This window comes from Camelina sativa, chromosome 7 (genome assembly GCF_030686135.1).
Source record: "Camelina sativa cultivar CO46 ecotype springtype chromosome 7, ASM3068613v1".
In the NCBI taxonomy this organism is placed as follows: Eukaryota; Viridiplantae; Streptophyta; class Magnoliopsida; order Brassicales; family Brassicaceae; genus Camelina; species Camelina sativa.
Genome location: NC_141886.1, coordinates 3,622,342 through 3,635,746, shown reverse-complemented (window position 1 = coordinate 3,635,746; position 13,405 = coordinate 3,622,342). Strand labels below are relative to the sequence as shown.

Here is a 13,405-nt window from a genome sequence, read left to right as displayed (position 1 = left end):
TAAAACCCTCCGGAAGATGTGGTTTTCGACTCCTTGTGAGTTGATTTAGAGACTACTACTAGCCTAGGACAATTAGAACAGAGAGAGGCCTGAATTAGAAGAGCCTAGATAGGCCATGAAATTAAAATAAAAAGGTCTGTGATTGAAAATGATCTTTTGATTTAGCAAAATCATTCCACATCCATAAAAGTGTATTATCAGAGGTGTTTGACTGTTTGTTTAGTCCACTCTCACTAAACCCATTCAGTTTACTGTAATAAACAGCGACTCCTCCCACTCACTAAACTAAAAAAAAAAAAAAAAAAAAAAAAATCAATAACTCACAATTTCGTAACTCTTTATAATTTGGTCACTTTACGCTTTTTTTATAATGAGTGCCAAAATTAATGTGTTGCTGCTAATAACACAAATTGATACCACCACAACAAATTCGAGTGGAAGAAGAATCAAATTCAGAGTCTCCGAATCCATTTGATTCGAACCCAGATCGGCGAATCTCGTATGGCGAAAGCGCACTGCGGCGCTAAAGGCCGAACTGGCACCTCACGGAGACGAGGCCGTAGACGTTTTCCGCCTCTTCGCAGTCTCTTCGGACCATCCCCCAAAGGTTAAATCACAATTGCCCTTGATTGGATCTTGCTTCATTTGCTGCAAAGTTTACAGCTTTTTCCCTTTGAGAAAATTTGCAAAAGTTACTACCTTTTTTTTTTCTTCATATTTTGGTAGTGTTAAACTATTGCGACTAGGAGGAACGAGACTAGGAGGAACGAGTATTAGTAATTGGTTCTAGTTCTGGTGCTTTGAGTTGGTAGAGATGGCTTGCTTCATCTTAATTAGTGATTTTTTTTGAGTCTCTGCAGATACAAGAAAGAATTGTGTCTCATGAGATTCTTCACAGTTGTTGTTTCTCTGATTATTTTTGTTTGATGAGTAATCATCAATCATCAGTTTATGATATCTGAGGCTATAGTTTGGATCTTAGAGATTTTTAAAGTTTGTGCTTTGTAGGCTACTGATCCTTGTTTTTACAAATTTTTTTGAGTTTTTGAGGTCTGACTTGTGTTGTGAGTTGAGCATTTGGTTTACTTTGTTGTTTGTGTTGCGTTTTTTTTTACATATCTAATTCGGTTTATATGATTCATTATGGTGAATTCATGAAGGGTTGAGAGATAATGTTGTCCACAATTGCTTTTGTGATCATTGCTTCTTTACAATATTGTTTATTTACAACTACTAGAGATCTCCTCCTCTTTCCTCTCCCTCATTGGTTGTATGTTTTTCTAAATAAAAATAGTAATATTTCTTATACTTTTAATATTATAGGTTCAATGAACCTTTTTTTCTGTCTGCCCAGATCCATATTCAATCTCCTCCCACTGTCCTTGGAAATCCCAATGCCACCACCACCACCACCAAGTAGACCCTTTTTCTCTATATAATTCATCTTTTTTATTGTTATTTAATATGTAACCCCCTTCAATTTAGGCTTTGATTCTAAAGCATTTTCTTTCCTGTGATCTGGTATTTGTGGGTCCAATTCTCTCTCTCTCTCTTGATTTCAACAACTTGGCAACTTCATTCAATCTCAAGTTCCAAACCAAGAGAGAGAGAGAGAGAGAGAAAAAGAATTATTTATTTGGTGCCATGAGTTGGTTAGGTGATCATCCAATTCCTATTGGCTATCAATCTATCCTCTTCTTCCATTTAAACTCTCTTCAGAAACAACAAATCAAAAAAGGCAACAAAATAATAATACTGTCTAAATGCTTCTCTACTTTCTCATCACTTGTCTTTCTTTCTTTTTCTTTGCCAAGTCTCTATCCCTTTCTCCATGGGCATCTGAAACCAAAACCTTGCTCTCCTTCTACTTCATCAAGAATCCCTTTATGACCACCCTACATCAGACCAAACAAGATCTACCCTCTCCGGTGCTTGATCAAATGTCTGTCCTTGACCTCCCTGAGCTGGCTCTCGATTGCATTCTCGACCTTCTTCCACCTTCAGAACTCTGCAGCATGGCGAGGGTCTGTAGCTCCTTGAGAGAGAGATGTGTGAGTGATCATCTCTGGGAGAAACACTTGAAGGCCAAATGGGGCAAAATCCTTGGCCCTGCTGCTCACAGACAGTGGCAATGCTATCTCTCTTCCACAGATCATCTTGATTCTCCTCGTCACCAAACTGGGCGTCTTGGTTTTGCCAAAATCATCTCTATGTTTCGATCTCTTTCATCCCTCTTCCGAGATGATAAACAAAGGAGGGGATATGCATCTTCTCTGCCACTTGATTCCAGCATGAGTTGTTACCTCTCCCTTGAAACAGGTCGTTTTTGGTTCCCAGCTCAAGTTTACAACCGTGAGGTAACCAAAATTTATAAACTTAGTTGCTCCATCTAATGCTTTATGGGTTTGATCAAAGTACTGAGAGCCTTTATTTGGTGTAAGAGCAGAATGGGCATGTAGGGTTCATGTTGTCTTGCTATGATGCTGAGCTCAGCTATGATACTCACACTGATACTTTCCAAGCCAGGTATATAATATCTGATGTCCACATTTTGAAACAAAAAAAAAAAAAATTCTTATTTCTCATCAAAAGCTTTTATTTATGGGATTTTAGGTATCCACCACATGGTAGACGAGCAGCTGCGGTTGAAAAGGGTGTAACATGGGATAGACTGAGAGCAGCTCCCATTGATGCATCGCCTAATCATCTCCATGTGTCAGATTCGTTAAAAGAGTTGAAGCCTGGAGATCACATCGAGATCCAGTGGAGGAGGAACAAAGAGTTCCCATATGGTAAATATTATAACAACCTGTATTGCTTGTGGTTTGAACAGAAAATGATTCTGAAACAAGCTTGTGTGGTTTTGTTGTGTAGGATGGTGGTATGGTGTTGTTGGCCACTTGGAATCCTGTGATGGAGATCTTAACCATTGCCATTGCCATTTTAATGGTGAGTTTCTCACTTCTCAGCATCATTTTCATCTTCTGTGGTTTAAAAATGGAGTCTTGGTGGGTTGTTTTAAAATTGGCTATCATTTTCTATACTTTACTTATTGTCTCTGCTCATAAAGTCCATTAAATTCCCAAAACTTGGTTGAAAAGGGTGAACATTGAAGAGAGCCAATTCAAGCTATGCCTTTTTCTTGTTAAACATTGGTCCCAAAAAGACAAATAATGATGATGATGGGATATGTCTTAATTTTCCTTGACATTTTGATAATGTATGTCTTCAATTGATGTTGAAACCTCTACTTATGTCCTTGTCGTTGGAATCTACAGTACTAATGGTGGTGGGGCACTACAATGATTTTTAGTCTCTTTATCACTCCAAAAAAATCTCTTCCTTTTTCTCCTTTTGCTGGCACATTACATAACCACAGAAAGTAGATTTCAATGAGTAAAGGATAATGTCTTGGTATTTCTATCTGCCCACTTGTGTCTTGGTTTAACCTTAACCCCCTCCACTGATCATATGGCATAAGCCATTTTCTATTGATATTGTGTCAAAAGGGTTTATGTATTCATATGTTGTACTAAATGGCCAAGTGTTGATGAATGGTAAAAACAGAGATGGCAGTGTTGGAATTCAACCAGTACACAGTTGGCTCGAGGTGGAGAAGAACGATGATCATGAGAGATCATAAAGAGGAAGGCAATGAAGAAGACGGGTTCTATGGAGGAATCAGAAAGCTAAATTGTAAAGAAGAGATTGCAATGTGGAAGCATCACTGGCCTTGCTCCATCTTGGAGTAGTATGATGAAGCTTTGCTTAAACAATTGGGGAAAGAGATTAAGACACACCATTACACGGAAGTGTGTTCTCTTTTATCCAATGTATGATACTATGATTGATTGTTAATTTATTTGTTGGCGAAATAGTCAAAATACATGAAACTATTGCTGTCACTTCGATAAAAGTTAGTTCGATTTGAGATATATTGTGGTGTATAGGGAAAACTTTATACAATTTATTTGAATCATCAAAGAGCATTTTGGATTTAATCTTGTTGCTGCTTTCTACAATTTGATTTTCTGGTATGCATTGGGGCTCATGGCTGATTAAGGTGATAAACTCCAGTCTTGCTGTATGACGGTACCTTTAACTTAGGGGAAGCAGCTAATCTTCTGTTGTTTAACTTAGAGTAAGATTGAAATCTTCTGTTGTTTTTGACCGGCCATTAACTTAGGGGAAGCAGCTAATCTGGAAAACAAAAGCAATTGAGGCAGCAGGCCAGCAGCAGTGACAAATAACAGTAGGAATAGGTGTATTTAGATAAAAAAAATTACATGTTCTTTAGATAAAGTTTGGAGAAGAGAATAAAGCCTTTCTGATGTTACTGTTGGGAAGTTCTTGTTTTGCCTTCTTCTTACTTGGTTTACCCAATAGGACTTGTAGAAAAAAGCGACCTGAAGTCGAGAGACCATCGAAGTGAAGGTCTAGGACCTAGGTAACACTTCTCTACCAGTTGTGGTATTATAGGTATCTTGTAGAGGTTTTTGTTTTCTCACTGGTTTGCCATATCTCCAATTCCTATATCGAGTCTTTCTTTTCGGCGCCTCATCGGTACCATTACCAAACAAATCACCTTTCAAGACTAGGAGTGAAGTATCCTTCATAAGACTGAGTCTTGTTTCTTCTGGTCATCTTTTCATCTCTTAGCAAAATAGCAAAATAGTATCCTCCTGAAGACTCGTCCTCAACAATCAACAGACACAAGGTCTTCTCTACACGGCTTCTAGATTCAACGGAGTAAGAACATTAATATTTGTAAAAGTCAAAAACATCACTGAGTAAAAATAGACAAAGTAAACATTTTTTTTTATGGTCTTTTACCTAAAATATAGAAGAAACTTGTTTTAAAAACCACCGACACCATAATTTGAGTGCAAGAGAGTCCATCAGAGTCTTAAAAATCCCAAATCTCATTACTCTGCAACAGCTAAATCCCAGTACAAATTTGGAATCTTTTGTAAAAACCCAGATAGATCAGATCTCTTCTGCTATGGCGAAGCACACGGCGGCGTTGAAAGTGGGACTAGCTTTACTGGCGATGTGCATGATTGGTTACATACTTGGTCCGCCGCTCTACTGGCACCTCACGGAAGCTTTGGCTGTTTCAGCCACTTCTTGCTCTGCTTGCGTCTGTGATTGCTCTTCGTTGCCTCTTCTCACCATCCCCAAAGGTAATTTCATTATTGCCCTTGATTGGATCTTGCTTGATCGCCTCTAAAGTTTACAGATTTACGCTGAGAAATTGAGCAAAGTTAGTACCTTTTTGTAACTTGTATTGTTAGCAGTTGGTTTTAAGTTTTGTTTCTTCTGGTGCTTGAGTTGCCAGATCGCATGCTTTAGCTTGATTAGGGAGGGATTGAGTTTGAAATCTCAATGCAGATAGACTATTGTGCTAGCTATGTTTTGTTGTGTAGATCTACAAAAATTGTGGCTCTTGAGATCATAATCTGATCATTAGAAACAACACAGTGATCTTCAATTATTTGGCTTGATAAGTAATCAATGATCAGTTTGTGATCTCTGAGGCTATAGTTTGGATCATAGAGATTTGAAGTTTGTAGGTTACAGTTCTTAGTTTTAACAAATTAGTTACCAAGTTTGAGTCTTTGAGGTATGACTTGTAGTGTGGTTTACTTGTTGTGGCTATCGTGGTGATATCGAATTTATATGATTCACTCTAATAAATGTATGGTAGTTGATACTACTGTCCTGTGTATTTTTCGGAGGATACCAAAAACAAAACGCCTAATACTGTTTACTTGTTTTCGTTTTTATTGCAGGACTCAGCAATGGTTCATTCGCCGGTGAGTTTCTATGACATTGGATTCATCAGTTTTTAAGAGTCACTTGCTATAATTAGATGGTTCCTGTCATTTTCGGAAGAATATTCTTGAATCTATTCTTAGTATACGAGTCTATTAAGAACATCTTGTTCTTTTTGATGTGCAGATTGTGCAAAGCGTGATCCAGAGGTGAACGAAGACACGGAGAAGAACTATGCCGAACTCTTAACAGAGGAACTGAAGCAACGTGAAGCAGCATCGATGGAGAAACACAAACGAGTAGACACAGGTCTGCTTGAGGCCAAGAAGGTAACATCATCTTACCAAAAGGAGGCAGATAAGTGTAACTCAGGTATGGAGACTTGTGAAGAAGCGAGAGAGAAGTCCGAAAAAGCACTTGTGGAGCAGAAGAAGCTGACTTCAATGTGGGAACTAAGAGCTCGTCAGAAAGGATACAAAGATGGAGCCAAGTCGACTGTTAAATCCAAAAGCAGCGTTCAGGTTTCTTAAGGGCACACCCAAGCTTTTGTTTTCTTATCACACGAAAGAGAGTTTGAGGTTCAGTGTAACTGTGAATTTGATTTATACTTAATTGTATTTTAGTTCTCTGATGGAGATAAATCATTCAGATGGAACGGAAACATTGTACCAAAACAACAAACGATTAATGGATTTTGAACAAAGTAACTACACACAATCAAGTCATTACATTGAACTACAAACATAAACTTATTACGCTTAGCATTAAGCTCAAGGAGCTCTTGAAACACTCGGCTGTTCTTCTTGGTCTCTCTTCACTCAGGCAAGGTGTATTGTTAGATCATCCAAGGCTTGAGAGCCAACGAGGCTGAGATTGTGCTCATTCGCCAAATGCAGCAAACAGATGAAACATAGATGTGGTGAGATGTCTTGGGTGGAACCAGCCGCTTGGCAATCATCGGGAAAGCTAGCCAGTAGCTCTTTGAAAGATCTACTTTCAAGTGGTCCTTGTTGGTGTTCTTCATCCTGCCACAATCACATATCTGTCAAGTTAATAAATAATGCTACAACAGAAGAAGATGCTATATTTAGGGTGTGGAAGTATATTAAATTGTGCACTAAACATGTATATCTTGACAAAAGATGACCAATGTGAATTACAATTATGTGTCCCAGAGCTAGTAAGAGAGTTTTATAGAGTGGACATGGGATCATGCATAAAGAAAGCAGGAACTATATTTATGTTAGTTGAACCTGAATTGGTGGTTCAGGAGATTCTTGAAGACACTCCCAAAGAGTTTCCTTTAGCACTTGCACATCAACTTGTTTTGAAGCTTTATCGTATTGGACCTCAATTTTGTTGACCTAGAGCATGAATTGTGTAGGACAATTACAATAATGTTTCAGTGCTAGCCACATATAGCTACTTTGAAATGAGTTGTAAGGGCATAACCATATAGATCAATATTCATACCTGCCGTGGCTGAGAGATCAATGAGTTAGTATCTTCTACATCACTTTGATCATTTCCATTATCAAATGGGCCATCATCATATACATTATCATCTCCCCAGGAATCCGCATGTTCATAATCATCAAACTGCTGCTTTGAATTTTCACCTGGAATATGCACATAACAAAACAAGTGTAAAAACAGCTTTCCGAGGTAATTTGTTGAAAAACCAATTTCTTTGCGAAAGAAATTCTATATCAGTAAATATAACAAAGACACTGGAAAATGCCTCATAAACCACAAGTGACAAGTAAAATAATGACTGGAATTGTACCTGAGCATTTTCTTTTTCTCCTCCCAAGGCACTGTAACCGTTCAGAAGATTAACTTCAGAAAAGATGATACTCAATGGAGAAAGAAAATATATAAAAAACAATAGCAATATAGTGACTGGATCTGAGTTTAGTAAAGCCATACCATCACATTCGGTAGTAGAAATAGCTTTATTAGATTCTCAGGTTGATAATGACAATCCTCTGGAAGCTTTGTTTGACAAAGAGCTCTACTTGCTGGGAGAAGTAAAGACTTCGGGTTTTTTGGAGGGGCAAAGATATCAGGCATTTCTTCCAACAAAACTTTTGTAAAATCTAGTACAGGCTCTGCTTGCTTTTTCTTCCTGGTTTTCTTCGCTGGTGGAGAAGATTTGTTTTCTGAAGCAGCATGATCACCTGGACCTGCAAAAGAGTCCAGATAATGGGACCCCCAAGAGAAACTAGATAATCAAGGAGGCCTGTGCTGTTGCTTGAAAGTGGAGATATAAGCACATACCTTTTGTTTTCCGATACTTCCAGTGATCAGGACCTGCCCAAGAATTTTGCTTAGATGTTATTCCCAACGACAAGAAGAGATAGTCATCAACATTCTCAAATCTGTCATCTGAATCCAGGTCTTGCAGTGAGGCTGGTTCAACTTCCTGCAAAGTGAAAACATCAGCATCAGGTTTTCACTTTTCAGTACCAAAGAAACCTCATTGTAAACAAGTGAAAATTAGAAGAGTGATGGTAATAATAACCTCGTGAAAATTTGAATATGTTGGTTCTGCATCATTGAGGCCAAAGTTTTCATCAACATCACCAGACTGCCCCTCATAATCAAAAGAAGTTCCAAAGTTATCATTTCCTTCATCATCGTCGGCATAGCTAGCTTCATTAGTATGTGAAATATCAAAAGACTCGGTCGTCTGACCACAAGAAAACGTATCAGGTTGTCTTTGATTTTCTTCATCGAATTGATTGATTATAGCCTGAAGAGAAGGTACAATCTCATCCTTATTTCGCATGTTTAGCACCATTTGCTCCACACATTCTACAAATTTAACCACGACATTAGAGACAAATAATGCAGCAAAACATGTACAATGATACAGCAGGGCATATCAGCCAATAAAGCCAGACCTTTAGCAAAGGATAGATCAATTGTTTCTGATTTATCATGCTGCTTTGCAGACGAAACAAGCTTTCCAGGGAGTTCTTGTGAATCAAATAGAACTTGACATCCTCCATAGACTCCTAAGTTGTTTAGCAGTAGACCCTTTGCTCCACCTTCATCAAACTGTGCTGAAGTTTGATGATAAAGGGGATCCACAGCAAATGCCACTGATAGAAAAAAAAAAGGACATACCATAGTCATACAAAACTTACTTTTCACAGCCTAGCAAAAGGAGTTACGTTAAGTTAAGCAACTACCATCGAACTTCTTCACATTAAGGGCATCAAAGGATGGTTCGAGTGTAGATAAAGGCGATAACTGCAAGTTCGAAACTCATCAGTAAGTAGTTTCATCAACTATAACCAGAACCGGGATTTCTGTTCGAACTACCTTTTTCTCTGCCTGTTTCTTTTGGTTAGTCTCATTTCCTACAGCACCAGCAGCATCCTCATTATCTAGGTTCGTGAAGAAACAACAGAAGAAAAAGGAAAGAACATAAGATATAACTTTACTTGCAGTACCTTCTTTAGAAATTAGAGCTGAAGAAACATAAAGATTTAATGCACTGCGTAGCCAATAATTGTCTCCTTTTATAATCAATCAACAGTAACGTAGATTCTCATATAGAAGTCAAACACTAAGAAACATATTCATATATATATATATATCTCATAAAATCCCAAGACTAATTTGGCAAACCAAAGTAACCAAATCAGTGTATTAACATCTCCAAAAACATGAAAAAAGGGATATTTGTTGTCTGTTACAAAGGTTTGACTTGCAAATTTAACTAAATGCTAAAGACATTTGTGTGTAAGAGATCGATACCTCGGCTGTCATCTTGGCCAGCACGAGTAATTCCACCCAAGACCTTGTATGCCTCTGAATGAACAGAGTCTACCCTCATTGAGTAAATCTTAACTCCAGCTTCAAGAGTGCAACTTGCCTGCCTCGAAACGAACACAAATATCTCTTAAACATGATTCTGAACTCTCAGTCTCTCTTTTTCGATTTATTGTGAATTCTTAAAAGTCTTACACACGATTTACAAAAAAAAAAGAGCCAAAGAAGAATGAAATCAAAAGCTTACCTTCTGAAAATTTGTCTCAGCATTGTTCTCATCTTCAACTTTGATAATCTCACAAAGATGGTCGATCAAATTCAACTCCCACGTATTCTTTTGATTAATTTTCTATTTAACACTCACACAAAAAAACCCACAAAACACCATTAAAAAAAAAATGATAATAATAAATCCTTAAAAAAATCGTTAAGAAGACAGTTCGCTTACGTTTTCACTGGCCAATTTGATACAATTCTGAAACAACTCGAGAATTTGCTGTTTGTCAAAACACGGATCTGACTCTTGCTCAGGCTGCGGACCACGAGCGAAAAGGACAGACCTACGACGGCTAGCAGCAGCTCTAGCGGCGCGAGCTTGTTCCCGTTCCAACCTATCGTCGTTAGACCCCAAGAAGAAGGGACTCGTCGGCGCCGGGATTCGAGTCGCCATCGATGCAGCAGGCAGCCTTTGCTTAGGGTTTGGAGTTAATGACTCATCCATTACAGAACTTCTCGGCGGCTTCTTCTATATGGCTCGAACGCTTCAAGGACGACGAAAATGCGTCCGTTGGGTTTCAACAGAGCTTTGTGTGGATCCGAGAGAATTCAAAAGTAATTTGGGAATTAGGGATTTTTTTTTTTTTTTTTTTTTTTCCCTCTTCTTTACTTTTTGAATTTCAGTGACAACTGTTGAATATGAAAATACAAAATTAACCCCGCCTCTATCGTAAGGGAGCCAGGGAATCCCGTCAGAAACGTTTCAAATTTATATTATGCCCGGTCTTCGAATTGACAATTCCGGTTGAAACTTGGTTATGAGCTTAACCGATATGACAAATGACAATTGTATATTTAACGGAATTCAAACCTATCAAAGCTAAACTCATAAAAGTAATCTAGAGAGTTAATACATCTGTAGAGAGATCAGCTTTGAGAAGCCATGTCAAAATATATTTTGATATTTTTCAGTCAAAGAGCACACTCTCTTATGATATAAAACCATGGATCATAGTACTGTGTGTTTTTAGACTGCTTTCGCTGGTTACACTTTCACATGTTAGGATGTCCGAAACCTCCAGGTGGTGGCATAGGCCTGAAACCATTATTAGCCATTGGAGGTGGTGGCGGTGGTAGTGCACCAGATGGAGGAGGTGGTGGCGGTTGACCTTGAGGCGGCGGCGGTGGTGGTGGTGGAAGACCATTGGCTCCAACAGCCGACTGAGGCTTGATTGGTTCTGGCTTGGTAGGTTTGAAATACACCTGCAGCTGTTTTATTATTACAAAGTTTCTTTGTCAGTATTTTGATTAATCCAAAAACACAAAACTTATTCAATCTCAGAGGAAGAACAAACCAAGCTTATGGGTTTGTGAGAATTATGATAGCAAGCACTTACAGTAAACATCTTGGAGTCTGGATCCCAGTGAGAGAAAAACTTTGGGGTTGATTTATCAACCTCTGTGCTAGGAACCTGAAACCCATGTGAAACACAACCATCGATTATCAGCAAACAAGTCGACTAAGATATGTTGAGAGCAATCCCAGATGACTTGTAGAATGTAGATATGTCACGAATTGAGAAAATAAACATACCTTGAAAGCTATGATTTCATATGGTTCAGCTGCAAATAGAAGGTATTGATATCTCTTGTCATAAGGTTGAACTTTCTGCACACAAAAATTAAAAGATAAGAAAGAAAACTATTCAGAATGGAACGCCAATGAAGTAAAAGAAAAGTTTATGAGACACATAGACAAGGAGTTGTAACACCCACCTGCTCATAAGATGACATGAAACGATGTCTTGGCTTTAAGTTATCCTCTATCTCAGGATATTCAATCTGCAAAACAAGGTTGACGCGAGAACAGAAACAGTGAGATTCAAGTCTCTAATGATGATGAATAAAGTTCAACAATAACAGTTAGATGCTTACCTGGAACAGAAGAGATCTTTGTTGTAGCTCGGGATCGTACTGCTTCGTAACCCGGTACCCTGGTCTACCAATTTTAACTGCAAGACCATACATAAAAAATGGAGTTACTAACAGAACCTTTAAAGCAATCAATTACGCAAAACCTATGTACTCAATAGCAAAGACATACAATCCTGCAATTACATAGGTTTGTACAGAGGTCCTTAATAATAACAATAAATGACTTCTAGAGCATCACTTTCCCATTATATCCAATTCCAGGCCTAGGCAGATTTAGCATACACAATGAGAATATAGAAAAAGTAAATCAAACATATACCTGTTTTGCGAACTGAGACTTTACGCTTGAGTGGCTGCGGCTGAGTAGGAGCTTCCTTAGCCTCCCGAGCAGCTCTCTTTGCCAAGTTGGTCTGATGCCTCTTACCTTGAGTATGCGCCAAATAGTTTCCTTCGTTGTTATGCAGCGTTAGACATAGTTTACACTCATAGCTTCACAACATATAAGACAAAACCAAAGAGAACAAATCAGTGACATCTATAAAACCCTAATTTTAAAATCACCAATCAAATTAAACACCAGAACTAATACGTCATGCACACAAATGGATACACACTAGCAAATACATATATCAGAACAAGAATGTAAATGAACTGCCAAATTCAAATTAGCAAATTATTTATTTCCTAGTTAACCATCCACGAAATGATACTGCTACTCGTGTCTATGCGCGGGGCATCTCTACATAAACACAAGGAACATATACATAGAAACGCCGAGTAGAAACGTCGTACCTTCCAAGATGATTTCGCATGAAATAGGGATCTTTAGCGAGGTCAATGGTTTCAAGAGCAAGACGACGGAGACGCTCACGGCGATCTATAGCCTCGTTTTGGCCGGAGGCGGCGCCTCCACTTCCAGGCTTCGAACCCCATTCTCTATCCATAGCTTTCTAATACTTCAATCTACTTTTCACGCTCGCTCCCAAAATCCTCGCTATCTCTTGCTCTCTCTCTCTCTCTCTCTCGATTGCTGAGACTGAGAGAATCCTCGGGAATTGGCAATTCCTGGAGATTTGGTTCGCTACATAGAATGAAGATGGGCGGTTCATCAGAGACCCTATTGTCGGCTGATGACAGTTTAAGGCCCAATATCTTGGCCCATGTCTGCTTCTATATCAAACAAAAAAAATGTGATGCTTTTGACTTTTTTTCCTAAAAACGAAACTCCATTTAACAAAAAAAAAAAAAAAGAAATCATCGCTAATTTCCAGTTCTAATCTTTCTTTTTTGGTAAGCATGTTAATCTATATAATAATAACAATCTGAATAAATACTAACAGTTGCGATTTTTCATCGTATCTTTTCATAAAATATGTATATATATTTCTTTGACAGAAAATTTCAACGGTTGCATCTCTCTAAAAAATTGCGTCTGTTAAATGTTGAGTTGTGTCTTTTACAAACAGTTATATCTATTCAAATGTTCGCATCTTTATACATTTATATATAAATGACTTCTCATCATTGTATTCAAATTTTCTTTATTTTATATTTTTGACAGAATTTTACAGTTGTGTCTCTCTAAAAAGTTCCGTCTGTTGAATATAGAGTTTTACAAACAGTTGTGTCTATTCAAATGTTCACATATTTAGAAATCTATATATAAATAACTTATCATCATTGTATTCAAATTTTC

General features: G+C 38.0%; 4 protein-coding genes across 10 annotated transcripts; 2 read left to right on the top strand and 2 right to left on the bottom strand.

Annotated features, from left to right (window-relative positions):
* Positions 1-282: 282 nt before the first annotated feature.
* On the top strand, positions 283-4,001 carry LOC104700202 (F-box protein At2g32560-like). 7 transcript variants are annotated; one of them, XM_087456726.1, is made up of 8 exons: positions 368-607; positions 1,324-1,416; positions 1,591-1,657; positions 1,815-2,357; positions 2,447-2,526; positions 2,614-2,792; positions 2,875-2,949; positions 3,568-4,001. In XM_087456726.1, exons 4-8 carry the CDS (start codon positions 1,887-1,889, stop codon positions 3,750-3,752), a joined length of 990 nt encoding a protein of 329 aa, XP_087312852.1. In that variant the 5' UTR covers positions 368-607; positions 1,324-1,416; positions 1,591-1,657; positions 1,815-1,886; the 3' UTR covers positions 3,753-4,001. The 7 variants fall into 7 exon arrangements, with proteins under 7 accessions (XP_087312851.1, XP_010413980.1, XP_087312850.1 ...); XM_087456725.1 differs by having other exon boundaries at positions 283-607; positions 1,355-1,657; XM_010415678.2 differs by lacking the exon at positions 1,591-1,657 and having other exon boundaries at positions 318-607; positions 1,355-1,416.
* On the top strand, positions 3,940-6,492 carry LOC104700199 (uncharacterized). Its single transcript, XM_010415674.3, has 4 exons — positions 3,940-4,749; positions 4,982-5,183; positions 5,793-5,816; positions 5,962-6,492. Exons 2-4 carry the CDS (start codon positions 5,003-5,005, stop codon positions 6,303-6,305), a joined length of 549 nt encoding a protein of 182 aa, XP_010413976.1. The 5' UTR covers positions 3,940-4,749; positions 4,982-5,002; the 3' UTR covers positions 6,306-6,492.
* Positions 6,439-10,515, bottom strand: LOC104700201 (condensin complex subunit 2). The gene is made up of 13 exons (XM_010415675.3): positions 10,007-10,515; positions 9,806-9,907; positions 9,544-9,661; positions 9,106-9,170; positions 8,973-9,033; positions 8,682-8,882; positions 8,300-8,592; positions 8,056-8,200; positions 7,705-7,961; positions 7,562-7,592; positions 7,249-7,394; positions 7,029-7,139; positions 6,439-6,800 (listed from the first exon to the last, which is right to left on the bottom strand). Exons 1-13 carry the CDS (start codon positions 10,277-10,279, stop codon positions 6,594-6,596), a joined length of 2,010 nt encoding a protein of 669 aa, XP_010413977.2. The 5' UTR covers positions 10,280-10,515; the 3' UTR covers positions 6,439-6,593.
* Positions 10,516-10,608: 93 nt separating this feature from the next.
* LOC104749601 (uncharacterized) lies at positions 10,609-12,879 on the bottom strand. Its single transcript, XM_010471265.3, has 7 exons — positions 12,502-12,879; positions 12,029-12,198; positions 11,710-11,786; positions 11,551-11,616; positions 11,369-11,443; positions 11,172-11,246; positions 10,609-11,043 (listed from the first exon to the last, which is right to left on the bottom strand). The coding sequence occupies exons 1-7, from the start codon at positions 12,651-12,653 to the stop codon at positions 10,828-10,830; spliced, it is 831 nt and encodes a 276-aa protein (XP_010469567.1). The 5' UTR covers positions 12,654-12,879; the 3' UTR covers positions 10,609-10,827.
* Positions 12,880-13,405: the final 526 nt, after the last annotated feature.

Excerpts from the sequence above, each read along its gene's own strand:
- LOC104700202 (XM_010415678.2), top strand. The coding sequence starts at position 502 with ATGGCGAAAGCGCACTGCGGCGCTAAAGGCCGAACTGGCACCTCACGG. Across the intron at positions 2,358-2,446 it reads CTCAAGTTTACAACCGTGAG|AATGGGCATGTAGGGTTCAT; the intron begins GTAACCAAAATT and ends GTGTAAGAGCAG. Across the intron at positions 2,793-2,874 it reads GAACAAAGAGTTCCCATATG|GATGGTGGTATGGTGTTGTT; the intron begins GTAAATATTATA and ends TTTGTTGTGTAG.
- LOC104700199 (XM_010415674.3), top strand. The coding sequence starts at position 5,003 with ATGGCGAAGCACACGGCGGCGTTGAAAGTGGGACTAGCTTTACTGGCG. Across the intron at positions 5,184-5,792 it reads TCTTCTCACCATCCCCAAAG|GACTCAGCAATGGTTCATTC; the intron begins GTAATTTCATTA and ends TTTTTATTGCAG. Across the intron at positions 5,817-5,961 it reads CAGCAATGGTTCATTCGCCG|ATTGTGCAAAGCGTGATCCA; the intron begins GTGAGTTTCTAT and ends TTTGATGTGCAG.
- LOC104700201 (XM_010415675.3), bottom strand. The coding sequence starts at position 10,279 with ATGGATGAGTCATTAACTCCAAACCCTAAGCAAAGGCTGCCTGCTGCA. Across the intron at positions 9,908-10,006 it reads TCAAATTGGCCAGTGAAAAC|AAAATTAATCAAAAGAATAC; the intron begins GTAAGCGAACTG and ends AGTGTTAAATAG. Across the intron at positions 9,171-9,543 it reads TGGCCAAGATGACAGCCGAG|ATAATGAGGATGCTGCTGGT; the intron begins GTATCGATCTCT and ends TCACGAACCTAG.
- LOC104749601 (XM_010471265.3), bottom strand. The coding sequence starts at position 12,653 with ATGGATAGAGAATGGGGTTCGAAGCCTGGAAGTGGAGGCGCCGCCTCC. Across the intron at positions 12,199-12,501 it reads ATGCGAAATCATCTTGGAAG|CTATGAGTGTAAACTATGTC; the intron begins GTACGACGTTTC and ends TATGTTGTGAAG. Across the intron at positions 11,444-11,550 it reads TCATGTCATCTTATGAGCAG|AAAGTTCAACCTTATGACAA; the intron begins GTGGGTGTTACA and ends TTTTGTGTGCAG.